Source organism: Alternaria hordeiaustralica, assembly GCF_023758085.1.
Source record: "Alternaria hordeiaustralica strain BMP 2776 chromosome Unknown scaffold_8, whole genome shotgun sequence".
NCBI classification, from domain to species: domain Eukaryota; kingdom Fungi; phylum Ascomycota; class Dothideomycetes; order Pleosporales; family Pleosporaceae; genus Alternaria; species Alternaria hordeiaustralica.
In genome coordinates this window covers 43,939-69,280 of record NW_026056780.1, presented here as the reverse complement: position 1 = coordinate 69,280, position 25,342 = coordinate 43,939, and the positions used below count along the sequence as shown (strand labels likewise).

Here is a 25,342-nt window from a genome sequence, read left to right as displayed (position 1 = left end):
AATCATTTCCGCTGCGAAAGGCGGGTAAAAGAGCGAAATCCAGGGCGGCTCCCAACGCTTAGGTGAGCTGTACTCTACCCAGGCTATTGTGTTATCCCCATAAAAGCGGCCATGGAATTCCTTGAAGTCCTTGAATTCATCGCGGAACTGCTGGACGTAGATTGTTTCTCGATAGTCTTGCGTGAGAATGCTAGATAAGACCATGTCGCGTATCTCGCGTGGCAGGCGCGTATACGCGGCTTTGGTGATGCTGTACAGCCTGCGCATTGTCAGTAGTTGTTGGGGAGGACGGCTCCATGGACACATACTCATGATCATCTTGCATCACCTGTGCATCGACTAACATATTCAAGCAGAATACGAATGTGATATGAACGACAGTAGCAGCTCAAGAGACTTCGAAAGAGAAAAGATGGTGCCGAGACACGGCACACGGCGAGAGTGGCTGGATGCCTGATCGGTGGCGCAGCAATGCAAAACCGGCAGCGATGGCCGGTTAGGTGTATGGAATGCAGGCATTGCTTTCGAGCTTATCGAGAGCGGCGACTGTCTTTGCGAATACTACTAGAGAAGTTGTTGTTGACATGGTACACAATGTCAGCTACGACAGGTGGCCTATCGAGTCTTTAAGTATACAGCTGGATGGAAGATGCAACAATTGAAGCTCGAACATGACTGAGAAGGAATCGGAGTGGTGACTTCAAAGAGGTATTCGCACACTTGGGATGAAAGTGAATGCTGGAGGTCTGTAGGGATAGCTTGGTCGAGTTGATGGTGCCCCACTTGGCGCGAAACGTCATCAGTGGCAGTGGAACATTCCAAGCCACGACTGCGCGGCATTCACGAGCCCAGAGCTTCAACAACCGCGACTGCCTCTACAATCACCAACGAACCGCAAATTACTCCCCCTATACAAAGAAATACGACCATCATGTCTGAGAAAACTAGCACGGAAAAGGTAAGCGAAAAAGAGACGGATGAGGAAGGGAGCCCCCACTAATAGCTGCAGCCTCCAGAGAGCCCGACTACGGCGCGTGAGCTCGACTTCGACGATGACAACGATGCACCGGCAGCTGCGACCCAAGACAATGCTACTTCACCCTCACCAGCCTCCAAGTCGCCCAAGCCTGGCGTGCGCTTCAACGAAGAAGCCACAGAGATCCCGCCCCAGAAGCCCCCGCGACCAGTCGACCCGCAGGTGCAGGCGCAGAACACGCTGATTGAGGCTTTCCCCGACGTCGACCCCAATGTCGTTAAGGCGGTCCTGGTGGCCAGCGGAGGCAAGGTCGAGCCTGCCTTCAATGCGCTGCTGAGTACGTGGCTGCCTATTTGGTTCATGGTTGTGAGGGGTATAGCTAACCAGCGCAGGCATGTCGGATCCCAACTTCAAAGCCGAGGAGGCTCCTCCGCCCCAACCGCCACGCCCACAACCCCGTAGTCAGCTCGAGCAGGACGAGATATATGCGCGACAACTGGCTCAGCACTACCAAAGTCAAGGTGGTCCAGAGGGCCAGGGCGGTTACGGATCGCGTGGCCAGGGGCAGCGACAACGGCCTGGTGAGCCCGAGCGGGAGCACAGCTTCTTCGATGGTACGATCATGCGACGTCAATATATGTGTAGCTACTAACACTCACGCAGACGACCTCCCCGAGATTCGCAAGAACATCGAGCAGGGCTTCGAGGAAACAAAGCAAACTGTCACAAAGTGGATCAGCAACTTCACCAAGAAGCTCGACAGCGGCGAGATGGAAGAGTACGACAGATACGGCAACGTCCAGTACACGGGAAGGCAACCACCACCACAGCAGAGGCAGAACTTCGGCCCATCGCAGTCAGACCAGATGCATGGCATTCGCAAGTCAGCGGAACAGCGACGGTCGGCAGACCACAACCGCTACGACGCTGACAACCGAGTCATTGGCGACGACTTTGCAAAGCTCGAGTTGAGAGACAACGAGGGTATGCTGGAAGCACCACGCACGTGCAATAACTGCTAACAACTCATAGGCCCTGGCCCACGATCGTCAAGTCGCCCGCACGCCAACCCCGACCTCTTCAAGCCCACGCCCGTATCTCCGCCCCAGAGCGGACCCGTTGACGAAGTCGATGCCCTGTACCGTAACCCATCGCCGAACAACCAAGGCAGCCAGGGTAAATCGAGCGGCAAGAAATGGCAGCCTCTCACCTCAGTCGCACCAAACCCAGAGCCCGATGACCACGACCCCTTTAGCCTTGGCGACAGCGACGATGAGGAGAAGGACGTCAAGAAGCAGGACACAAACCCTGAAGATACCGAGCGGCTAAAGAACGCCGCTCAAAATAGCGAGGGCCCAGCCTCTGGCAAGCTCAAGCCTGCGGAACGAAGTGGCAGCGTCAGTCAGAAGGACGCTACCATGGAGGCATTATTGAAGGAAGCCAGATAAGAAGCCACCTTCCATCGCCTGATGGCTATGGGATGTGCAATACGCCCTGAGCATGGAAGCTTGGCATTCCCGTTGTCCGCTGCGAATCAGTAGGTAGGATGAGAATTAACTTTACTTGTTCTATCGACCACATGTGCTTGTTGCAGTAACTTTCCTAGTCATGTTCTTGCACATCTAGAAAATCAGCGGTCCCCCTCCATCGTACATCAACATCAGGAGATCTGGTGAGGTGGAAATTCTGTCCTTTGTGTGGCCAGATCAAGATCTGTGGCGGACCGAGATGCGTCTATGCGAACGCCTCCTCTGATACGACCCTTCTGCTGTGCGCGGAAGTTCCCAAGGAGTTGCGCGCGCCCACTCACGTGTGTACCACGCTGAGGTAAGCCTTCGTGTTAGGCCGGGTTCATGGGTTCAAAGGTCAGATACACCGCCCCTGGATTCGCGACATAAGTGCTAGATACTGTCAGGTGCATCGCGACATCCTCTGTTGGTACATTGCCTTCAGCCATGGGGCGTCGGACGAACTTTTGTGCTGAGCTGACCACGTTAATCAATCCGAGGTGTTTGACTGTGCTAAGCGACCTTCCCTCAGCCCTACCGCCAGCAGTCAACCCAGCTGCGATTAACCATCACAGGCAATCACCAGGGTTGGGTTTCTTTAGATTCCTTCAGCCAGGTTTCTATATGAACAGTATTGCTGTTGGACAGCATTCGTATCGAGTTCAAGTCCAAAACACTGCCACCGGAGGCTTCCATCGCATATGTCATAGCCCAATGGTACGTTAACAGGCACCAGAGTCACAGCATACACTCTGGGATATATACTGCTTAGCAATACCTTTGGCGATTTTGAGCTTCGTAACATGAATGCATTGGCTGAGAGAATTGAGAGGCTGGATCACGGACCCCCTTGTCAGCTGAAATGTACGTCAGATCTGACCACCAACCGCTCACAGCAGCCAAACTCAGCCTCTCCGCAGCGCGTCGGTAAGCAACTTCACTCGTCACAAGTAGTTCGCGCCAAGTGTAATCCTCCCGCCAGTGGCTGCATGGCGCGACAACTTCATTGACTCTTGGCAGTATCTCTACTCCACGACAATGGTCCTTCGCATCGGTTTGTAACGGCGTGGCTCAGAGTCTGCCTTCTCGTCTGCCTGAATGTAGCCAGGTTCCTATTGTGGAGGGTGTTCACCTGATGGTCAGCTGGGTTATTTTGGGAAAAGAAGAAAATAACCCAGGTATGGACAGATCTCGCGGGCGATGAGGGGACCTGGGGTCGTTGGGTATAAAGTATCAGGGTTCATGTCACATTCATCGCAACTACAACTTCCCCAAATTCCACATCCTCCTACACCAACATATTCATCATGGCGACCTTCATTCCCGTTAAGCTTCCACAGCAGGTTGAAGACGAAGCGGACAACCAGAACTACATCCTCTACTGGAACCATGTCGGCTTGGATCTCAACCGCGTTACACACACCTTCGATGGCCCCCAAACTGGACCCCCAATCTCCGCCAGAGCTCTAGGCATGCTCCAGCTGGCTGTACACGACACCTACTTCGTCATCAAACCTTCTTCCGACTTCAAGACTTTCCTGTCACTCGACGCCGAAGATGAGAAGTACCGCCTGCCCGATCCAGCTGGCGCAGACAATGCTGAGCAGGCGGTAGCAGGAGCAGCTTTCACGATGCTGTCCATGTTGTACATGAGGCCTACTGTGACTCCTGTTCCCGCTTCCATTGCCAACAGCACCTACGATCAGCTCGAGTACATCATCCAGCAGTCGATAACCAACGCGCCCGAGCCCGTCGACCCGGCTTCCCCCAGTTTCACCTTCGGTAAGGCAGTAGCCATGAAGTTCTTTGAGCTGCTTTTCCACCCTGAAGGTGCCAGCCAACAAGGCTACCACCCCACAGTCGGCCCTTACAAGTTCGACGATGAGCCCACCCACCCCGTTGATCTCGTCCCCCAGGATGCCAACGACCCCAATGGTCCAAAGGTCCCCAGACGCCAGTACCACGGCCCCTTCTATGGCACGAGAGCCAAGCGCTTCGCCACTCAGAGCGAGCACATCCTTGCTGACCCACCAGCCATCCGCTCCATGTCTGACGAGCAGGCGGAATACGATGATGCTCTCCGTGAAGTTTACACCATGGGCGGAGCACCTGCCCTCAACTCCACCAAGCGCACTCCTCACCAGACCGTCCAGGGAATGACGTGGGCCTATGACGGCTCAAAGTTGATCGGCACCCCACCCAGACTGTACAACCAAATCGTCCGCAAGATCGCAGTTCGATACAAGAAGGATCCCGCGTCCCTGACTAGCGAAGCCAACAACGCTGACTTTGCTCGTCTCCTCGCGCTTGTCAACGTAGCCCTGGCCGACGCAGGCGTCTTCTCCTGGAAGGAGAAGTGGGAATTTGAGTTCTGGCGCCCGCTCTCCGGTGTCCGGGACGACATTCTTCGTGACCCTACGCGTGTAGACCGTGGCGACCCATTCTGGCTTACCCTCGGCGCCCCAGCTACAAACTCAGATGCTCTTCCCTTCAAGCCGCCTTTCCCCGCCTACCCCTCTGGACACGCCACATTCGGCGGTGCCGCCTTCCAGATGGTGCGCAGATACTACAACGGCCGTATCGGAAGCTGGCAGGACGACGCGCCCGACAACATCGCCATCGACTTTGTATCCGACGAACTCAACGGCATCAGCCGCGATCTCCGCCAACCCTACATGCTCGAACGCGAGATCACCGATCAACCCGGTACCGTGCGCACCCGTGTCCCCCGCCAGTTCTCTTCGTGCTGGGAGATGATGTTTGAAAACGCCATCTCGCGCATCTTCCTCGGTGTGCACTGGCGCTTCGACGCTGCGGCAGCAAAGGACATCTTGGTGCCTACCACGAAGAAAGACATGTACGCCGTCGATGACGCGGGCGCTGCTCTGTTCAAGAACCCAGAGGATATCAGGTACAAGACTAGGGGTACGAGGCAGGGTATCGAGGGTGACTACCCCATCGGTGGTGTGCCTCTGGGGATGGAGATTGCGAATGAGATCTTCGCCAACGGACTCAAGCCTACGCCGCCCAACTTGCAGCCTATGGTGCCGCAGATGCCGCAGCCGCCGCAGGATCAAAACCCGGTGCCGGAGGAACCGCCCAGGAAGAGGCAGGGGTTGGCGGAGGCGAAGAATGAGGATCAGGTTCCTATGATGGATGTGGAGCCCTAGATGTAGACATGTGAGTACGTAAAGATTGAGAGCGTTCTCGTTAGTTCAGAACTTCAGTCCTTTCCTGTATGGCACAATAGTATCGGAGATTGATGTAGATTGCAAAATACACATATTGTTTTACTATCATGGTGGTGCTGCACCGGTTGCTCAAAGCTTGATGTCGTGAGAGAAGAGAGGAGGCTGGGACGTGTAGACGGCCCTGCCTGGAGGACTCTGATAGGTTGCACAGGGCCGATCCTGGCCCTATCTGCCAAGACTGCCGCGATCTACAGATGCTGCAGAACCTTCCCAATCAGGTAGCTAGCCCTACCTGGCCAATCAGCTTCCCGCCCACAGGGACAGCAGACCCACAGAGCCCTCCCCGCCGCGATCAACAGCTTTTGTAAAACTTTCCCAATCGGGTATCTAGCCCTGTCGGGCCAATCAAGTCCTGTTCCACGGGAGCAGCGACCCACAGTGCCCTCTCCACCGCAGTCCACGGTTTTTGCAAAGATTTCCTGATTGAGTAGCTGGCCCCACAGACAGAGCTCTGGTTGGTCCGGCAGGGACAGAGCCCTTCCTGCTGTGACTGATGCAGTCCTTCCCAAAGTCATGCCAGTTCGCGTGAACAAGAAATATCAGACTCCTGTCTTTCAGATATCTCTATTTAGACGAGTTCCTTGCATCGTGCGCATGGGCGCGCAGACTACCCATCATCCGACCAAATGCTATGTTCTATTTCTCATAGCAGTGGGATGTTTCCGCCACGCTGCGAGCGTCGCCAGGAGGGCCACACCGCTGATAACTGCGCAAGCCACAAGAGTCTCGTTGAAAGCATCTGAGTATGTCTGGCGAATAGCAAAAACTTTGTTGGGAGGAAGGGTCCGCATAGACTCAGCAAGTGACTCTAACTGCGCGCCCTCTACAATCAGCGAGTCGAGAAGCTCTTGACGCTCTTTAATGCCCAGGATAGCTGTTGACGCGGCAATACCAACGCTACCCCCTAGCACACGCACTTGCGCCATTAGGCCCTGTGCGACTGCGGTGTCGCGTGGCTCCGATTCAATGCCAGCTAGTAGAGTCGAATTGCTGACTGTCAATCCGAAGCCCAATCCGACAAAAACCTGTAGACCATAGGCTCGAGCTTGCGGGGCGAAAGTATTATCGAGTGTAGACAAGGTTGCGGTTCCAATAAGCATGAGGGCAGCACCAATGACGTTGACCGCAAACGTGTTATTCTTCTTACTCGACGCCGCACCAGCGAGAGTCGATCCAATGGCAGAGGAACCAAGCATAGGCAGCAAAGCAACGCCCGATCCAAGAGCACTCTTCCCGTTGACGACCTGGAACCGTGTTGGCAGCGAGTATATGATGACGAAGTAGGGGAAGCCTATCAACAACGTCGTAGCGAGTGCAGACATGTAGACTCTGTTCTTGGCTAGTCGCATTGGGAAGAGTGCAGCAATCGCGTCAGGCCAACGTCTTGCAATAAACCATTCCCAAGTGAACAGTGCGGCAAAGCAGAGCACACCAACGATGAGCGGGGCAACGAAGAGCGCAGAAGACCAGATGGAGCTGTTCATGAGGACGTGAATGCCGGCTTGCTGGAACGCAATGACAAAGGGCACGGAAGCAGCGACCAAGAGAAGGAAGCCTAGGAAGTCGACCTGTTTGAATCTGCGACGACTAACGCCGTGAATAAGGGCGTCGTTGGACCAAACAAGTACGAAAAGGATCAAAGGAATGATTCCGATCGGGGCATTGATCCAGAAAATCCACCGCCAGGATGTGTAGCTGGTGATGACACCGCCCAGCACTGGCCCCAAGATTCCCGACATCGCAATAATGGCTCCTGCCATAGCGCCCAGCATACCAATCACGCGCGGCGGGCTGATCTCACCCAGTATGACGAAGCCCACTGAATACAAGCCCGAGCCACCGACTCCCTGTAGCGCACGCATAGCGATGAGCTGCTCGAGGGATTGAGCGAAGCCACAGCCGACTGAAAAGGCGAGAAAGATGACATAGGCGGCGAGGTAGGCGTTGCGGCGACCGATTACATCGGAGAGACTTGCGAAGATGGCGGTGCAGCCAATGTACGCGAGTGTGTAGGACAAGGCAATCCAATTCACCTTGGATAAGGACTGGAAGTCGACCCCGATTGTGTATATGGCAGTTGCAATGATGGATGTGTCCAGAAACGAGAGGAATAGGCCAATGCAGATACTAGGTAGTGCGCATTAGCTAGATGAACATGGTGAGATTTTGCGGTACCTCTACCTGATATACAAGCAGACCAACTTCCATGTTGCAATTCCGGGCGCTGTAGTAGGACTGGAGGTGGTCTCGGGTCCAATAGTCGACTGAGCCCGCTTTTCTTCATCGTCGGTGATGTTGAGCGGCTCCAGAGCCATTGGCGTACTGGAGGGTTTCTCGACGTCCATGTTGGTGTGTCTGGGTAGTTCGCGACGAAGGTTGTGGGGCAGTAGTCGCGTGAACTAGGCGAGCTTCTGTTTACATTCGTCGACGTGGAAGGGGGACAAAGGTCAGGCGCGAACTAGCACGGGATAACCAAACGCAGAAGTGACGATACACCCGCCCCTCTTATGCCATTCACTTCATCATCGACACTTCCCGATTCTCTATTTTGGTGCGTGAAGCGACTCGAGGTGAACGCATTCTGTGCCGCGTGGTAGCATTGCTGCGCCGACGCCGAGGTATGTTAACGATGCTTACGGCCGTTGTCGTTTGGATGAGAGATCTTGCAAAGGCGTCATTTACCCGCAGCCGATCTGGCCAAAGTTGGGGCGTACGCCTTGCATTCAACGTTTTCCCGTGCGTCGCTTACGGCTTCCTAACTGGTCCCCTACTGTCGCACAGCTTACATTGTAGCAACCATGAAAAGCAACTAATGCGCCAGTAATCTTTTGGTGGTCAGAGAGGTGACGCTTGCATGTCTAATTCGATTCGGCTCGCTCAGAACTTCCAGATTCCTACAAGAGCGTTTTGGCGGGGTAGCGGTGGTGGTGATTTGTTGTTCGGATTCCGAAATGGTGGTTCGACTTGTCAACGCGCGCGCCAGGACGAAGCACATGACAGCGTCTCGACGATTTACTGTGCGAGCTAGCATTGCTTTTCTGGTGAATACGAACATTTCTGTACGCTCAAAATTGTTTGATAGCGGCCTGTCAGGCCGTACGAATGGAGAGACAGTGTATTGTTCGCGCGATTTAGTCGTCAACGCTCTTCTTCCCGCCTCCACTTCAAATATGGTATCAGCTCTGCAGAGGTAGGGGTACGAAGTCAGTATATGTCTCACATGCACTTCGTACAGTCAGAACTTACCCTTGTCGGTCGGCACAACTCTTTTCCATTCGGGCTCAACACCGCTCGTAGATTCGATGCCCCTCAGGCGGTCGCGATAGAAGATGCGATAGCTGTCAAGCGCATACGCACCCATGCCCGGCAGGTGCGCAACCTCCCAGCCTTCTCTATCGTCGTCAGGCCCTAAGATCTCTCCTGGCTTGACATCTGCACCACATCCACGGTCAGGATAATGTAACCTCCTGTATCTCCTCTCTTTACATGGAGGAGCGGAAAGCCAGGCTTCAGCCAGTGCTATAAGGCGGGCTGCTCGAATCCGGTGGAGGCCTATGGGCTGCAACATCGTCGTCAAATCTTCGAGAGGTGCGGTGGAGAGCTCATTCGGCGATGGATAGGCTACGAGTAAACTGAAGAGCACTGGACGTGCCATTTGGCCCCGAGTCTGGTTCCATAGGATCGCTTGGACTACCAATGCATACAAGCTGTCGCATACACGCTCTTGAATGAGGCCATACTTTGCAGGCTGGAGCTCAAAAGGAAAACCGGGGGGTGTTGAGATGACGACTGGGTGGTCTTCGGTATCTACCCGGGTGGGCGTCCTTGCTGAAGGCTTGCGTGTTTTAGGTGCGGCATTGATCTTTCGCTTCGCTCGTGGAGTGTCAGAAGTCGTTCGACGGCTTCGCAAAGTAACTGCCATAGTCAAGTATCAGATTTATCGTTTGTATGGATATCACTGAGCAGTCAGACATGCACCTCAATCAGCATACTTCTGGGAACCAAAGGCTCTGTGCGTGAAGCTTGCAGCCGGTTCCATGACGCTTATAGAAAGTCAATGATGCAATGCGTCATTGAAACACGGCGTCCAGCTAGATGGGCCCATTCTGGTACTGAACGGAACATGCTTTATCTTTTTTGTAGGGTGTTTCAAAAGGACAAAGAAGTTCCTGGTGCAACGCAGCTTCCCAGCGCAGAAGAAGAAGAATGAGGCTCCTGGCATGATAAGCCTCGTTCTTGGAAGCCGCCCCACCACCCGCGACCCACTCGGCAAGAGCCCGGCACGCATCGGAATCGTCAAACAGCCAGCCCTCTATCCAATGTGACTCTCGAAAACCCTAACAACAAACAAATATGTCTTTTAATGACGACCTCGACGATGACGACACGCTCGTATCCAGCCCGCGCATCAAATACGAAGGCGAAGACACGAGCCCTACTACCGATCGCGAATTGAAGGCTTGGTATGCGTACCCAATCGCAGCCGAAGTCTTCGCTGTAGTCGCAGTCGGTACGTCATAGCCTTCTCTTCCACCCAGCCCACACAACCACCACCGTACACATGTATCGATTTTCGCGTCTTACTTACGAATTCAAGGCGCATTCCTCCCAGTAATCCTCGAGCAACTCGCACGAGAAAATGGCGTCTTCTTCTCCGATCACTCAAAACCATGTGTCGACCATACCGCATCCGGAAAACTCCGGATACGCGACGATGCAGACCAGAAAGCCGGAGGAGACTCTGAGCAATGCATGGTGAGGTACCTGGGGAGAGACATGTCGACGAGTAGTTTCGCCATGTACACGTTCTCTACGGCTGTATTACTTCAAGCAGTGGTCTTGATATGTTTCAGTTCCTTCGCCGATCATGGTAAGTCATTGTAGTCAATATCTCACATCTTTAACAAGGACTAACATATTACCAAGGTCCATACCGCAAGAAGATGCTCATGTTCACATCGTACATGGGCTCACTGGCCAGCTGTCTTTTCATCTTCATCTCACCATCACTATACTACCTTGCTCCCATTCTAGTCATCGTCGGAGTTTCGAGTCTAGGTTGTTCATTCGTCCTGCTAAACGCATTCTTACCACTGCTCGTTGCCAATCATCCAGACAACAGCACAATCGGGAAACCATCCTCTTCCGACTCCGCCTCAGATGTCGAGCTGGAGTCCTTGAACCCAGCCAATGGACTATCTTCCAACCACGCCCGTTTTGACCCCGATCGGTTGAAGCGAGATCTAGAACGAAGCGCGCAGATCTCTAGTAAAGGCGTGGGATATGGCTACATGGCCGCGGTCTTCGTCCAGATCTTGAGTATACTGATCATAGTCCTCTTCAACAAAACCGCCCTTTCCAAAACGTCGCCCAGTCTCTCCATCCGTATGATTCTGCTAATGGTCGGCCTCTGGTGGGCTATATTCTCCATCCCGACACTACTGTGGCTACGTCCAAGACCAGGTCCACCACTACCCACACAGACTGCGCAGAGCTTTGCCGGGGAAAAGTCATCGTCAAGGTTAAGAACATTTTTGTTCTACACGTCCTTCTCTTTACGCAGCTTCTACGGTACACTCCGGAGAGCCATAAAGCTACGCCAGACGCTCCTTTTCCTAATCTCGTGGTTCCTACTGTCGGATGCCGTGGCGACAATCTCTGGAACGGCTGTCCTCTTCGCACGCACTGAGTTGCACATGGGCACCATTGCCATCGCGCTACTGTCCATCACATCTATCGGATCTGGCATCGTAGGCGCGTTTGCATGGCCGCATGTGCAACGGCGCTTCGCACTACAGCCCAAGACCGTACTACTGTGTTGTGTAGCGGGCATGGAGATCATTCCTCTCTATGGCTTACTCGGATACATACCCATGTTCAAGAGCTTGGGGTTCATCGGTCTGCAGAAAGCATGGGAGATCTACCCCATTGCAGTCATTCATGGGATAGTCATGGGTGGAATATCTTCTTATGCGCGGTCCGTCTACGCGCCCTTGATACCCGAGGGCAGTGAAGCAGCGTTCTTCGCGCTGTATGCTGTTACGGATAAAGGTAGCAGTGCATTCGGCCCAGCTCTTGTCGGGTTCATCGTTGACCAGGCGGCCACAATACGCCCGGCTTTCATCTTTCTGGCGGTCTTGGTGGTTTTGCCAGCACCGTTGCTGTGGCGGTTGGATGTGGAAAAGGGGAGAGAAGATGCGCGCGCGATGGCAGACGGAGATGCCCAGGGACGGGGAACGTACGAGAGGGTTCGTGAAGAGTAATGAGCCGACAACTGAAGTCGGTGGGTATGGTATTCATGTTCCGTAGTTGCTAGTACGCCGCCCAATGCTGTCAACGCCAAAATGATAATGATCACACGCTCTAAGCCCGCTCTTCCATCTTCGGGCGCTTACTGTCCCGGTCGTGATCGTCGCCGAACCTCTTCCTCTCGCCAAGTGGCTTCGCGTTTGCGCCAGAAGGGCCCTCTCTATCCCGATCTCTTCCGCCATAAGCATCAGGTCTGAATCTCTCATCGACACCGAAATCGCCCTTGTCTCTCCGCGGCCGGTCATCACCGAAGTCACCCCATTTGCCGGTATCTTCGGTCTTCATGTCCCTATAGCGTGTCCGACCCTTTTTGCCCAGTTTTGTCATGTCTCTGATCTGCATGTACTCGGGAAGAATCTCGCGATTCGTCTCGTCTTCGAAGCGCGCGTTCATGAGGTTCCTTCGATCCACACCCAGTTCCTTCAGCTCGTCTGTGAAGAAGGCGCCCTTGTGGAAGTACTTCTGCATGTACTGCATTTGCCCACGATCGCCCTTTTCTTCTTGTTGTTGTTCGATGAAGGCGCGGTCTTCGGCTTCGCGTTCGGCGGCGGATAAGTTGCGGCGGCGCTCGATCTCTGCGCGCTCTGCTTCGGCTTCTTCGATCGCGAGACGTTCGCGCTTAATGCGCTTGAGCTCGCGCAGCTTCCAGGCGGCATATTCGGCGTCGGGGTCAACACCGTCAGTGTCGTCGATGGCGTTGATGTCGGCGTCTTCCACGTCGTCATCCCAGTCTTTCTTGCCCGCCGCCTTCTCGGCTATGCGCTGCTCGACCTGCTCTTGTACAAGGGCCCTGTTTTGCTCCTGCCGCCGCGCTTCCTCTTCTGCCGCTATCTCCTCTGCTGATTTGACAGGTGCGACTTTGTTCCGCTCGTTCTTCTTCAGAAACACTGGGCGCAGTAGTTTCTTCGGTGCCTCTTCTTCGCTACTTGACTCCTCCTCAGAAGACTCTTCTTCACTGCCGCTGCCGCTTTCACTGCCGCTGCCATCTTCGCCGCCCTCCTCTTCCTCGCTTTCTGTTTCGAACTCGTCTTCTAGCGCCTTGCGCTCTGCCTCAGATTTCTGCCGCGACGCAAGTTTTGCTTTGAGCGCCGACTTGGGAAACGACGATGCGATGGGCGCGGGCTTTGGTTTCGCGAAAGGTTTTGGCTTTGGCTGTTCCTCCTCCGACTCTGATTCCGAGCTCGAGCGTTCCTCGGGTTCAGGTGCAGCTGTGGGTTTGCCGGCGAATTGGCGCGTTCGCACGGGTTGCGCGGTGAGTTTCTTGGATTTTGGTGGCGGCATAGTTACGGTTTGTAGAGGTGGGACGGAGTATAGAGGAAATGTGCAAACCTAGAGTGAACCGTGAACGCGCTGCCGCGGCTCTTGCAAGCGGCTTGGCGCGCGTAAGGCTGTACGACACACTTCGTACTGTACCAAGTTTCTCAAAATCACTCCGTAGGCAACAATCTACATGTGAACAAGTCTACGAACGACTGCAAACAATCTGTGCCATTCTAATACACATGATGTCTCGATTACACTCCACTATATCTGTTGGTTGCGTTGTTATGAATTTAATGCGCAAGTAGGTGTTGTGTTTTGCCTTCCTAAAATTCTACTTCCACATCTCCCTCCCAATGACATCCCCCACCCAACAAGTGATTGCCAACCAGCACAGCTTTTGGGGATGAATTCATTGGTTTCATGCCATAAACTTGTACTTTGTCTTAGATTCTGCTACCAAGTAGACTACAACATCCAGAGAAGGACATGTACCCGGCCACATGCACCGAGCTTGAGCATGATGGTCTACCAGCTTTTACCTGGATAGCATATGAACGTCCACTCAGACTATCTTATATCATACTCATGAAGCTACGCTCTTTAAAGCATAATCGAGTCAACCCAATGGTTCGTACGTGGATCTAAAGCCTTGCAGAGGTGACAAGGTGCCCCCACAGTTGCCAACAGCCGTAATATGAACCACAAGCCAAGGGGACTAACGATGTCACTTCGCCGAACTACCCGAGGGAAATGTACGATTTGAGAGTGAGGTAGTTGTACTTGATTTTGGATTATACACCCTTTGAGGGTTTGCTATTCTAATGCATTGGTGCTTTGCACACAATAATCCGTTGACTCGGGCCTACACAAGTCGGCCTCTCGAAACGCCATCATATCAAGCCCTGTAAGACGAACACATAAAGTGTCGACCAGGCAAAAGACTACATATACAATAACGCCTGTTGATGCAGTGGTAATGTAAAGAAAGTGCTGATCAAATCTATTGATCAATGAAATGCTCACCGAAAGAACCACCCAATGCAATGCACGCTCGAACGCAGCAAATATCATGTCCTCTGGACTAAAGGATGGGCAATCAATGTAAGCCCAGAAAATTCGTAAAGTTGTTACACGAAGGTAATGAGTGGCCGTTCACCTGAACACAGGTTGTTGGGGAACAGGAAGTTGGTTGAACTGGTTGGTCTCGGGCCATGCACTCCGGTCCATGTATGGTAGGAGGCCGGAACGACGGTCCGTCATCGGTTGACCCAGAGGCTGATACTGCATTTGGTCGTATCTGATGTTCCTCGCAGGGTTGTGAATAGACGTCTGAGGTGGAGGCACGAGTAGTGTCTGCACGGTACGAACCGGTCGGTAAGGAGACTGGCGCTGATTAAGGAAATGGGATGGCGACAATTGTCTCGAGCCCGTTGCAGGGTAGGCGCCTACTGGAGAGGAACCCGCGGACTGTGGATAAGGACTCATATGACGAGACTGGTCGGTAGAGGGCGTGTAGTTGTGGGCGAAAGGCGGCGGGGCCGACGATGTTGGTGTGCTAGTCGGCTGCTGCCATTGGACGGGCGGAGGGTACACCATGGCCATAGAGCGGCCACCCGGAACTGGTAGCGGAAGGTCTGACCAGTTCTTCGTCTGGGTCGGCGGCATCTGCTGAGGTGGAGGTATCGAAAGACTTGGCAGAGGGGGTAAGCGATTCACGGATGGTGGTGGCTCGAATGACCTATTGACGGGCGTCTGCAGGGTCGGAATCGGAGGTGCATTGCTGTAGGGGCCAGGTGCAAATCCATGGGCCTGTCGCTTCATTGGGGGCTCGATACTGTAATCAGCGCTGCGTTTGCGTTGAATGGGTCCGAGTTCCGGAAGTGCGCCGATCGGGGATACCGTGGCCGACGTGGCCTGTGGTTGCAAAAGCGGGGTATTGGAGAATGCCATGTGGCTCGGGGAGTACATCATCGTAGTCGGTGGTGACGTTTGCTGCTGGGTTGGTGGTGAAGGAACAAAGTTCTGCGGGAGGCCTAGCATGTTCTGAGGACCGACTGGGCTTACAGCACCGGAGGCCGGAATCTTGGAGGCTCGATCGAAAAAGGTTCCGAACTTGCCCAGAATGCCGTGCCACTCGTTCCACTTCTCCTTTGATGTGAAAAGACTGTATCGCATGTTGCTGAGGAATTCGACCTCCATGATGTGCACCTCCTGTACGGAAATACCTGAGACCTCGGCCCATGTCTTGTTCGTGTACGTGTTGTCGTCGAGGAACTTGTTGCCGAGCATGAGAGCTACAGTCAGCAGGCGGTATTCGCTGCCAGGTTTTCCCTTGACTGTGGGGTTGGTCTGCTTGAGCCTGTAGATGAAAAGCAGTGCCAAGAGAATGACATTTTGGGCAACCTGTGTGGTCGTCAAGATGGTCGCTACCCACTTCCTGAAGCCAGTTGTAGGATGTGCGTCGGGAACGAGCGGCTGCATGGGCTGGCGTGGTGAGGCGGTATCAAGTACTTGCTTGAGTGTGGCCGAGCTCTCGAACCAGAAGAGGCATGTCACCTGGATGGATGGTTAGTGGTTACCGGTGAGATGATGGGACCTGGAATTACCTCTGCTGCTAATTGGGGCAGACCCTCTTGTGGCGTGCTGATGGTCGGTGGAATCTTGAGGTTTGGTGATATGGTGTACTTTTTCCTCGGTGTCTGAGCCATCTCTTGTGCCTGTGGTTGTTGCCTTGGCGGGCTGGGACTTCGTGGAGCTGCTGCTGATCTAGAGTTGCCGATTGCAGGCAGTTGGTAGCCGTATTGATGCCCTGCACCTTGGTTCGGCGGTAGTGAGACCACCCTCACTGCTGAGCCGGGAAGTTCTGGGGGTGTGAGGGGAGCTCGGGGGGCTTGCTCATAGCCGTGTGAGAGACTTGGGTAGGGAAGGTGCATCGTGGCGTCGAGCTTGGAGGAGCTGCGAGGTGCCGTGGCATACAGGTTGAAGGGAGGCTCCCGCGGCAGGGCGTGAGGCATTGGGCGAGGGAGCTGTAGCTCGAGCATGTGGACGGCAAGAGGACGGAGACGGTGAGGTGAGGTGAGTGGTGAAAGGCGGCGAGGTCAATGTGAGCAGGCGATCATGTCCAGCAACTATTGTTTGCACGCTATCCTCTTCACTCAACCTTGGTTTGGCAGGAGGATGTCGACGACGGAGAGGTTGGCCTGTGGACGGGAGCAGGAGCTAGGCCAATCAAAGCCAGGCTATATCCGGGACACGGCAACGACGCTTGCAACTAGACTTGTAGGAGGAGAGGGTTTGGCAAAGGAGAGTGCAGAGGGACACAATAAAGAGACGTCAGGCCCGGTGAGCGTCCTGGCCGTGTGGTGCTATACCGGGAGCGGCTTGGTGTTGGGTGTGGGTAATGGTGGTGAGTGATTGTGACTGTAGGGAGGCGGATTGTCGGGGGCCCGCACGCTGGCATGGCAGACATGGCTTGGGGCCGTTGGATTTGAATAAAACATAGGTAATTCACACACACGGAGTCGTGAAGGCTCGGAAGGTTCCAGGCAGGAGCGAGCAGGGTAGGAGGAACGCCCCAAGAGGCTGATCCAGGACCCAGAAGGAGAAGCCGCGCTCTGACATCAACCGCGCCTGGAAGGAGCTAGGGGCGCACGGCCGCCAGCACAAAGCAACCGCGACCGGGGGTTCGCCGCGAGGGCAGGAGCGACCGACGCGACTAGCAGCCAAGCCGCGCGGGCTAATTACTGCTACTACAACAAGTCCAGCACGAGCGTCGTGAATAATCCATCCCTGCGCCAAACCACCCCAGCACCAGCTGCGCCGCGCGATACAGCCTCAGCACTCCCGCGCGCGCTGATTGGCCGGGAGCCCCTCAGGCGATGCATGGTGCGCGTCCAGAGGGGCTTCAGCCATGATTCCCCCCACCACACACGACCTTGCCCAGTGCGCACTGCGACAGTGGGACACCATCCGGCCACAAACGAAGAAACGATAGCGCTGGTGGGCCTCATCAACTCGCTGCAGCCTACATGGTAGGCCTGCTGCCTCCACGGAGCGCTGCCGTCTCAGACACGACGACTGATCAGAGATGGTGAGATCCCTTGCGCATCGCGGCCAGCTGCACCGGCCAAGGCGGAGCACCCACCACGAATGGTGGCCGCAGACGGCACCTCCAAACGCTGCCAGCAGCAGCAGGAATTGCCGTAAGCGGCAGACCTCCATCACGATCCTTGAGACGACCGGTAATCGCCAGTGACGACCCCCAGCCTGGGCGGTCTGGAAGGGCACTATACGCGTGCAGCGTCCCGCCCATGCCGTGTTTGACCACCTGCTGCCCGCTTGCCGCCCTCAGGCATCTAAAAAGCATCTGCTGCAAGCGCACGCATAGCAAATGGCGAGACTCAGTGTGGCAACCTGGACGGCGCCGCTGTGCTGCCAGACTGCAAGCGACACGAACCAGTCGCCCAGCCAGCCCGCCCTAGTTAGCCAAATCGCCGTCTTACCTTTCCCTAAGCATGCTCTATATCCGAGCCCGAACCCTGTCCAACGCGAAGCTTCCCATGCTGAAGTTTGCGCGAGCGCTGCTGATCAGCAATCCTCTTTTTTTTTGCAGATGATTTTGCTGAATGACTTCCAATCATGTGGAGCCCGACCGCTGCAGCCCTCGGTTCCGATGCTTCCGGCGAATGGCAAGTATGAGGCACCCCGACGCTAGACACAGTGTTGTTATTGAGACCGGCCGGCGACGTGTTGCGTGCACTCCAAGTTGAGGCAATCTGCACTGCAGAACCGCCTTTGCAGCGCCCCTGACGAAACACGATTTCGGGTATTGCGCGCGCCTCAGTTGCTGCATTCCATCACCTTGCGCGTCCATCAGGCCGGCCATAGCTGTTGCGGGGGCCTGCGGCTTGCTGGGTGCATCCACCTGTCCCGGACGCCTGTGTTGCAAGTCTTGCAAATCTTGCAATCCGCGTCCAGTTCCAAGGTTGCCTTTGCTGACCCGTCCAGCTAGCACAGGCGTCGTGAAGCATGATTGCTTATCGAGTCGCTTGCTTGGCCAGCAGCGCTAACCGTGAAACCGTGACGGAATTACACATGGCCAGAGCAGCAAGGGATACGCAGCCCGTAATCTATCGATAGCACTGAGCAGAGTCTGTGCCGCCGGTGATCCTGCTTCGCAATGCAATGAGGTTGTTGTTGGAACGGTGGAGCTTAGCAAAGCGAGCGCCGTCATACGTACAGTACATGAGCAGGGGTGTGGGTCGTGCTCGGTCCGTCGTCACTCTCTGCAAAAAAAGATGCCCACGTAATCACCTCTATTAACACATGGATGGCGATTGCTTGCAACCACCCGGCATGGATGCATTCCACATGCTGGTTAGCCCTCCACCGCCCGTCAAACTACTCCTATAGCATCGGTACGATGTCGGTGTGAGGGGCGACATCTCAAACACGCCCCTTCGTTGCTCCATGCCAACGGGAGGCTCGGGATGCCTGGACGACTCGGCTGGCGATTCGCTGATGCGCGTGATACGACCGCCCAAAGTCCTCCACGGCGCTGCAATAGTCATGGCTCTATCGAAACTAACTTCGCCGCTGTGCATCATCGCCTGCAGTGTCAGTACGTCCAGAATCCACGTTCGACAGCGATCCCGTCTGACCGAGCGTCCTGACCGTCGTGTGGAGATGAATGGTGACTATTTTGGCGCAGAAAGGGCAATAGCTCCTTCCACGGAAGGCTGGGGGGCGTAGTACGGAGAGGACGGACGATACTCGGCACCGCTTTCCTCACCATTACACGATTATACGAGCCCCAACGACTCGTTACCGTCCTGCCCAGCCTATACCATTCACGGCACATCTATTAGCTTGGCCATGGCGCGCTGAGACGTACCGCGCTTCCACCACGCGTACATTACACCATGCATCATCTATCGTCGATTGACTCCATCGTTTGCCTTTCAACAACTGACCCTGCCGAGCAGTGCAGCTCCATGGATGTGTCTCTAGTGCATTTCATCATGCGCAGCAACCTGGCCACAAGACATCTGCGAAAACCACTCAGCCGAGACCAGCATATATGGTTGGCGCCAGCGTGAGCACGCAAGTCCTTGGCTGGCGCGCGATATGGCAGACTTTTTTTTACCATGCTCTCACGACCCTGTGCCCGAACGGTCGCGATCACGAAGTGCGATGGATGCAGCTTGGCTACGGCTCATTAATTCCGGTCTGCGACCGGCCTTAGCGGCCCAGCTGCAAAAGCAGAACGCGATAGACGCACACACTGCAACAAGTCTTATGCCGACTCAGGATCTTGTACCTCTTTGCCACACGAGTCCAGTGGGTCGAGTTTAGCCTTTCGACACGGCTTACGGCGTCCTCAGATCCATATCCAGTTCCCCGCTCTCTTGTGCTGAAAGAAGTAGGTCAGACGGTTCCCAACGAATGAGCACTGCGCAACCCCACGCTCTAGAGCGAGCACGCCGTAATCAACCAGCGACCCAACCTCAAGGCCTCCGTACCCGGATGATGGATCCCTTGCTATGCCTAGACGTGATCCTCTCGACATTTACCAAGGTGTATTGTGACGCAACCACTTTGCACTCGGGCTGCAATACCGCTCGTCTGACAGTGTTACAGCATGCTGACCGGCCAGGACGTAATGCGGGAAGATAGGCTCTATCCAAGGGGTACCGATACTTGCTACTTCCCACCGGAGATTGAATGTGAATATGTACAAGGGCGTTGGTACCGATCCACGAGGCCATACTAGTCTGCCCGATGCACAGCTGACCCGTATCATCATCTATCCCGCGGCTGACACTGTCATGAAGGACAACAAGTCCCGTATGCGTTACGCCACAAGCTTCATTAACACATTAGCGAAGCCACTCACGCGCCAGTCAGCCAATTAACTTTGTGTGACCAAGTTGCACCTTATTATTACACCCCATGCTACCAAAGTATCATGCAGGAGGCTCCATCTATTTGCGCCAAAGACAATGCTTCCGAGGTCGGTAAACCCTCGCTATCTTTTCCAAATACAATACGTCAAACTAGCTCGCCAAGCTCAGGCTCTTCTTTACTTTATTGCCGGGCGAAACTCCTTCAAAGGCAAACGACTTGCAATTCGTCGGCTGCCTAGCGCTCGATTCGCACAACGATGTTCCAGCTTGGACATCTGGCGGTGCTTTCGACGCACGCGGCGAGTCATCGTGCCACCATCATGCAACAACCAACAAAGGCAACCGGCTAACACACTCCACACCTCCTTCCGTGCTCAGAAGCAACTCTGGATTGCCGTTCGAGGGGCCGATTGCAGCTAACCCTCTCAGACAATGCAAACGAACTCTGCGTCCTGTACGCACCTGCCGGAACGGATCCCAGGCCGCGCTTGCCCGTCTAGGTGCTGCAGTACATCGCTCAACACATACGGTTCAGCTGTCTTTGGAAAAGCGACGCATCGCTTCCTCACCTCAACGCGAGACATCCTCTACACCACGTGCATGTCACCGAGCGGATTAGGACACCTTGGCTTGCGCCACTATGTGCAATCACAGTAGTGCGCGCCCTCCGGATCGACCTGTCGAGTTCTCGCTGCGCATCCCAAAGTGACTACTCAGCCTTGTGCAGGGACCCAAAGGATCCGTAAGACGTGCAGACAGTCTCACCGGCTCGCACAAGCGGAGTGCCGACCAACTGGATTCTATGCTGATTACGGACACGTCGCGGGGATTGACCACCGACACGAAGGCTTTTCATGTGCATCATCACCTTCCATCGTTCGTCTCTCACTGCAGCTACTAGTGTTGTGGCATGCTTTCAAAGGGATCACCTTCCCCGACTGCACTGCCTGACAGGTTCGGACTCCACACAGCTTATATCCCTGCCGGCATCCATCTATTCATCATGGCTTCATTGGACGACAACTCCCTGGTGCGAAAACGGATATGTTACGGGACGCATGCTACCTGGTCAGGATTCCCGGGTTCCAACATAACAGGCATTGCCGTCGCCGATGGGTTCGAGATTGGGCTCCGCTCTGTGAAAACGACCGTTGCCTGGGCTAGGAAGCTCGTCGATTCGAGCGTGTCGTAATAACGAAGTGCATCTTGGAAGCATGTCTGATACATTTGATGTTGGTGTGCTAATGCAGTAAGATCCAGAGCATCTTCACAGCATGCTTCCCATTCGTTCGGGACCATATCTTGAAAGATACAGGTAACGAAATGATAGAACACTCGTATATTGAAGAAGGAAACACAGCCCAAGAAGGAAGGTAGCAGAATGTAGACGTGGTACAAATCCATGTACACTGTGCTAGATACTAGTCAGCTTCACTCATCCATCTTTCCGTGAACACAGCTGCACCACTCTAGTCAGACAGATAGTCCCATATATCCAAACTTTCCACACACCAGTTTCCACACATGATGATGCATCAGCGACTTTCCAAAGATACTTACTCACGTCACCTCATGCACCAACAACCGTCTCCACCACATGACCATCATCTCAGATCTAACAAGAACCCCCATGTCTCAGCGCAAATAGCATGCTCGAGCCACGTCGCAAACTATGTCGATGCTCGGTCGTGCCATGAAAACAGTGCGACATGTTTCATATGGCTGCGATAGTAGTAGATGTTTGAAACGGGTATCGCATTGGCACCGCTGGTTACGTTTGCTTCACTAACAAACACACCGCCACGGTTCTTGGGCTTGGTCTGGATCTGCGCATAGATACTGACGTCTTTGTTGTCCGTGTTGACGTTTGACTATCTAGCTCTGCATTCGGCGTTGCTGCGCAAGAGCTGATGCCGAACTGCACAGCCACGGCCTTAGGTTGCCCACCGGATGACGACTTCATCCTCACGATGGCTCAGCCCCTCAATGACACACATGTGGCGGGGAAACAACGTGTTGGTCAGCAAGGTAGGCGTCCAGGTCATCCTTGATGATATGTTCATGACGGATATGAGTCAATTCATGGCTGAGCACTGTGGGCCCACGTATTGTAGTGGTATATTTGCGGGACCAACTCAGCGTTATACACATAGTATGATACATGCTTCATCGCCCCTCTCTAGAACAGCTTGTTGTCCGCACTGGCCTTGGCCGCGTCTCTCCTCGCGCTCTGCTTCTTCCTGTCCTTTGCCTCGCCGGGCGGCTTGAAGAACAAAGACGGGCTCTCGCCATCCTTCATTGTGTAGTTCAAGTATCCTCTATGCGCTGGATCGCGGTAGTACTCGATGTCCTTTCTTGCCGTCGCATCAGGCAACCTGTACTTGTACTTCGATCCGATCTGCTTCATGACAGCAACCATAGCCTCCTTCTTCTTTTCTTCGGCGGCCGTCTGGAGCGCAGTGATGATGGGAGATGGTATCTTGGCGGCTGCGGAGCGAGCAGTGAGAGAGACGAGGTCTGGCGAGGCTTGGATGGAGATGGTGGGGTGTGAGTCGCCGCGGAGGACGCGCTTGATGGATGTGGGAGAGTAGAAGCGTGTGGTCACGCTGCCGCCGAGGGCTTCGATGCGTGCGATAGCGTCGGCAGAGGCGCGTGAGACGACGATGTGGATGGGTGTGGTCAATTGCTCTGGATTCTACGGCCACAATTAGCATTCGCGTAGCCATCATTGGTTGGTCTTCTCATACCCTCGCGAGCAGCTTAACGCCATGCCTCTTGACACCGTGCAGACACCTCGACTTGGCCAATTCTTTCATGGTGATGGGCTTCTTCGGGTCCAACCTCCCCTGGTCAATCCAGCTCTGTATCCGGTCCAGATTTATGGGTGACATCTCGACCTTGAACGGGTTGTACTTCCCCCGCCCTCGCTCGGGGTTGGTGATCCATTGTGGTGTCTGACCTCCCTCGAAGCCCGCGGGGACTTTGCCGTGTGCATGCTGACCCTTCTGACCGCGTCCACCAGTCTTTCCCTTTCCCGAAGCGGGACCGCGACCTCGTCGGATCTTTTTATTGTAGGCGCCTGCGTTGTCGGAGAGCGAGGAAAGAATGGATGCGCATCTCTGCTGGGCGGGCACGAGGAGGGGGGCGACCGATGTCGCTGCGGGTGCTCTCGAGCATATGAACAGGAGAGATGAGGCGGCTCGGACCGCTCTTAGCCGTGGTGGCATGGCTGTGGATGGCTATCTTCCTGCTGGCGACGAGCTCGTTGGTGTTGAGCGAATGCGAAGATTCGATGATGAGTAAGCGGTCATGTCCGCGGGATCTAGCCTCATGCGGATGTTAACTTGTGCAACCACGCCGCATCTCCAATCGCTCCTCAACTCCACGCGTCAAAATGATCTTCCAGCTCCTTCGCTTCAGCTCATCCTAGAGACAGGCTGAAACCTGGTCTGAAATCAGCGAGAACCTCATTTTAAGGTCTATGACCGTAGATGAACCTTGACAATGGTTCGTCTTTTCCCGCCTCAGGGTGCAGGTGAGTTGACGACTACATCGAATTTTGCACACCAAATATGTTCTCACCAATGAAAAGGTCTACATCCTGCTATTCCCAAGACAGAAGAACCTGGTGTTGCAAATACTGCCACTGCATTGGTCTTATTAGCGCCAACAGCGGCAGCGACTCTGCTTCTGGGCCGGACGATCATCAGACGCCCTTTGCTGACTTTGCCGACGAAATCTGCGTACTTTGTTACCAGAGCAGGCTTTTATTCTCTTGCTCTTGCTGCGCCTCTGGCAGCTTGGTTGACGCACTGGGAAAGTCAGATCAGAAGAAGCATCCTTCATTATGAAGGAATCAATCTCCCAAAATCTCAGATATGGCAAAGCAGTCAGGGGTTTACGAGGGATGATTCTAATATTATTGGTGGAATAGGAGGTATGCTCCTTTCTTTCAGAATGAGGAGCTTACGGAGTCTCTCCATTGGACATCGCCTACTTGGTCGGCTCGGAGCCTTCTCGACTGGATTCTCGACTCCGCTCCTTGTGTCCGATATAACAGTATCGGTATCGGGAACATACCTCCAGGAGCGATCTGCACAAAGATCTCATTACGAGAAGGCTGTGGCATTGCGTAAACTCAACAACGACCCTAACTTCATCCAATCTTTACCCCCCAGGTCGCTACTCCCAGAGCGAATTTGGAAGAAGACTGCTCGAGCTGAACGGGTGGCAATGTCATTCGACACTCTAACTGATGAGGAGAAGGCCTTGTTGCAGCCTACTATGGTATTCAGCTGGCTGGACACTTCGACCTACAATAATATTCACAAGACCCCGGGGGGCGCTATACCTATGGACTGGAAATATCCAGAGGATGCATCAGCGGCAGAGAAGCGGGAATATGTGCTCAAAGAGCTTCAGTTCGTTGCGAATATGCTCAAGCCATATGCACACAATACCAGCTTTGCGCTCCAAGGGAAGCTCATTCCGCGTCACGAAAGCTTTGATGTAGAATACGCTTCCTTGACTAGGACCTTGGTCACTCTCATGTATGGGATGCTTATACCAGAAGAAGGAAAGCCTGAGCCGCGGATGTACATTCATGATTGCTTAAGCATAATTGATGCAGAGAAAGGGGAAGATCATGTTCCGGTGGAGACTCTCGATTGCCTGCGCACGCTCAAGACGTTTTTCGAGAAAAGGAACCAGCCTGAGTATGTTGCGGGAATCGAAAACCTCATACGGGAATGCGAAGGGCGTGCTGCAAAGAATAAGGAAGCCAGGAGTGGTCGGAATACAATTGAGGGGTGAAACAAAGGAAGACAAGTCGTTGAAGACCATCGCGCTTTGTCATAGGCAGCCGACGTTCAGCAGAATCAAGATATGTAGTTGTCTAGACTGAGCTTGCTTAATCCAGATGTTCGCTGGCGGTTGTGATGCATAGAAGACTAATGTCGTCGGGCTGCGAACTGCACTCATCACACATGCCCTAGCATCGTTCGAGCAGTGAATTTACCATGCCTAATGCTACCCTTCACTACTGTGATGCGCACGAGATCAAGCCACATCTGACTCTTTCATTGAGCTACTCGCAATGTCCGTTCTCTCGTCGTTGATCGTAGCCACCAC

General features: G+C 54.2%; 7 protein-coding genes across 7 annotated transcripts; 3 read left to right on the top strand and 4 right to left on the bottom strand.

Moving 5' to 3' along the window:
• Positions 1-931: 931 nt before the first annotated feature.
• Positions 932-2,424, top strand: J4E84_004893 (uncharacterized protein; the record flags this gene model as incomplete). The annotated part of the gene is made up of 5 exons (XM_049387493.1): positions 932-958; positions 1,010-1,313; positions 1,369-1,590; positions 1,640-1,960; positions 2,009-2,424. 5 exons carry the CDS (start codon positions 932-934, stop codon positions 2,422-2,424), a joined length of 1,290 nt encoding a protein of 429 aa, XP_049244471.1.
• A 1,367-nt stretch (positions 2,425-3,791) lies between these two features.
• Positions 3,792-5,654, top strand: J4E84_004892 (uncharacterized protein; the record flags this gene model as incomplete). Its single annotated transcript, XM_049387492.1, has 1 exon — positions 3,792-5,654. One exon carries the CDS (start codon positions 3,792-3,794, stop codon positions 5,652-5,654), a length of 1,863 nt encoding a protein of 620 aa, XP_049244470.1.
• A 710-nt stretch (positions 5,655-6,364) lies between these two features.
• J4E84_004891 (uncharacterized protein) lies at positions 6,365-8,080 on the bottom strand (the record flags this gene model as incomplete). The annotated part of the gene is made up of 2 exons (XM_049387491.1): positions 6,365-7,862; positions 7,938-8,080. The coding sequence occupies 2 exons, from the start codon at positions 8,078-8,080 to the stop codon at positions 6,365-6,367; spliced, it is 1,641 nt and encodes a 546-aa protein (XP_049244469.1).
• A 2,008-nt stretch (positions 8,081-10,088) lies between these two features.
• J4E84_004890 (uncharacterized protein) lies at positions 10,089-11,998 on the top strand (the record flags this gene model as incomplete). The annotated part of the gene is made up of 3 exons (XM_049387490.1): positions 10,089-10,245; positions 10,333-10,605; positions 10,662-11,998. The coding sequence occupies 3 exons, from the start codon at positions 10,089-10,091 to the stop codon at positions 11,996-11,998; spliced, it is 1,767 nt and encodes a 588-aa protein (XP_049244468.1).
• A 100-nt stretch (positions 11,999-12,098) lies between these two features.
• J4E84_004889 (uncharacterized protein) lies at positions 12,099-13,325 on the bottom strand (the record flags this gene model as incomplete). Its single annotated transcript, XM_049387489.1, has 1 exon — positions 12,099-13,325. The coding sequence occupies one exon, from the start codon at positions 13,323-13,325 to the stop codon at positions 12,099-12,101; it is 1,227 nt and encodes a 408-aa protein (XP_049244467.1).
• Positions 13,326-14,459: 1,134 nt separating this feature from the next.
• J4E84_004888 (uncharacterized protein) lies at positions 14,460-16,321 on the bottom strand (the record flags this gene model as incomplete). Its single annotated transcript, XM_049387488.1, has 2 exons — positions 14,460-15,863; positions 15,914-16,321. The coding sequence occupies 2 exons, from the start codon at positions 16,319-16,321 to the stop codon at positions 14,460-14,462; spliced, it is 1,812 nt and encodes a 603-aa protein (XP_049244466.1).
• Positions 16,322-22,391: 6,070 nt separating this feature from the next.
• J4E84_004887 (uncharacterized protein) lies at positions 22,392-23,439 on the bottom strand (the record flags this gene model as incomplete). The annotated part of the gene is made up of 2 exons (XM_049387487.1): positions 22,392-22,907; positions 22,960-23,439. The coding sequence occupies 2 exons, from the start codon at positions 23,437-23,439 to the stop codon at positions 22,392-22,394; spliced, it is 996 nt and encodes a 331-aa protein (XP_049244465.1).
• Positions 23,440-25,342: the final 1,903 nt, after the last annotated feature.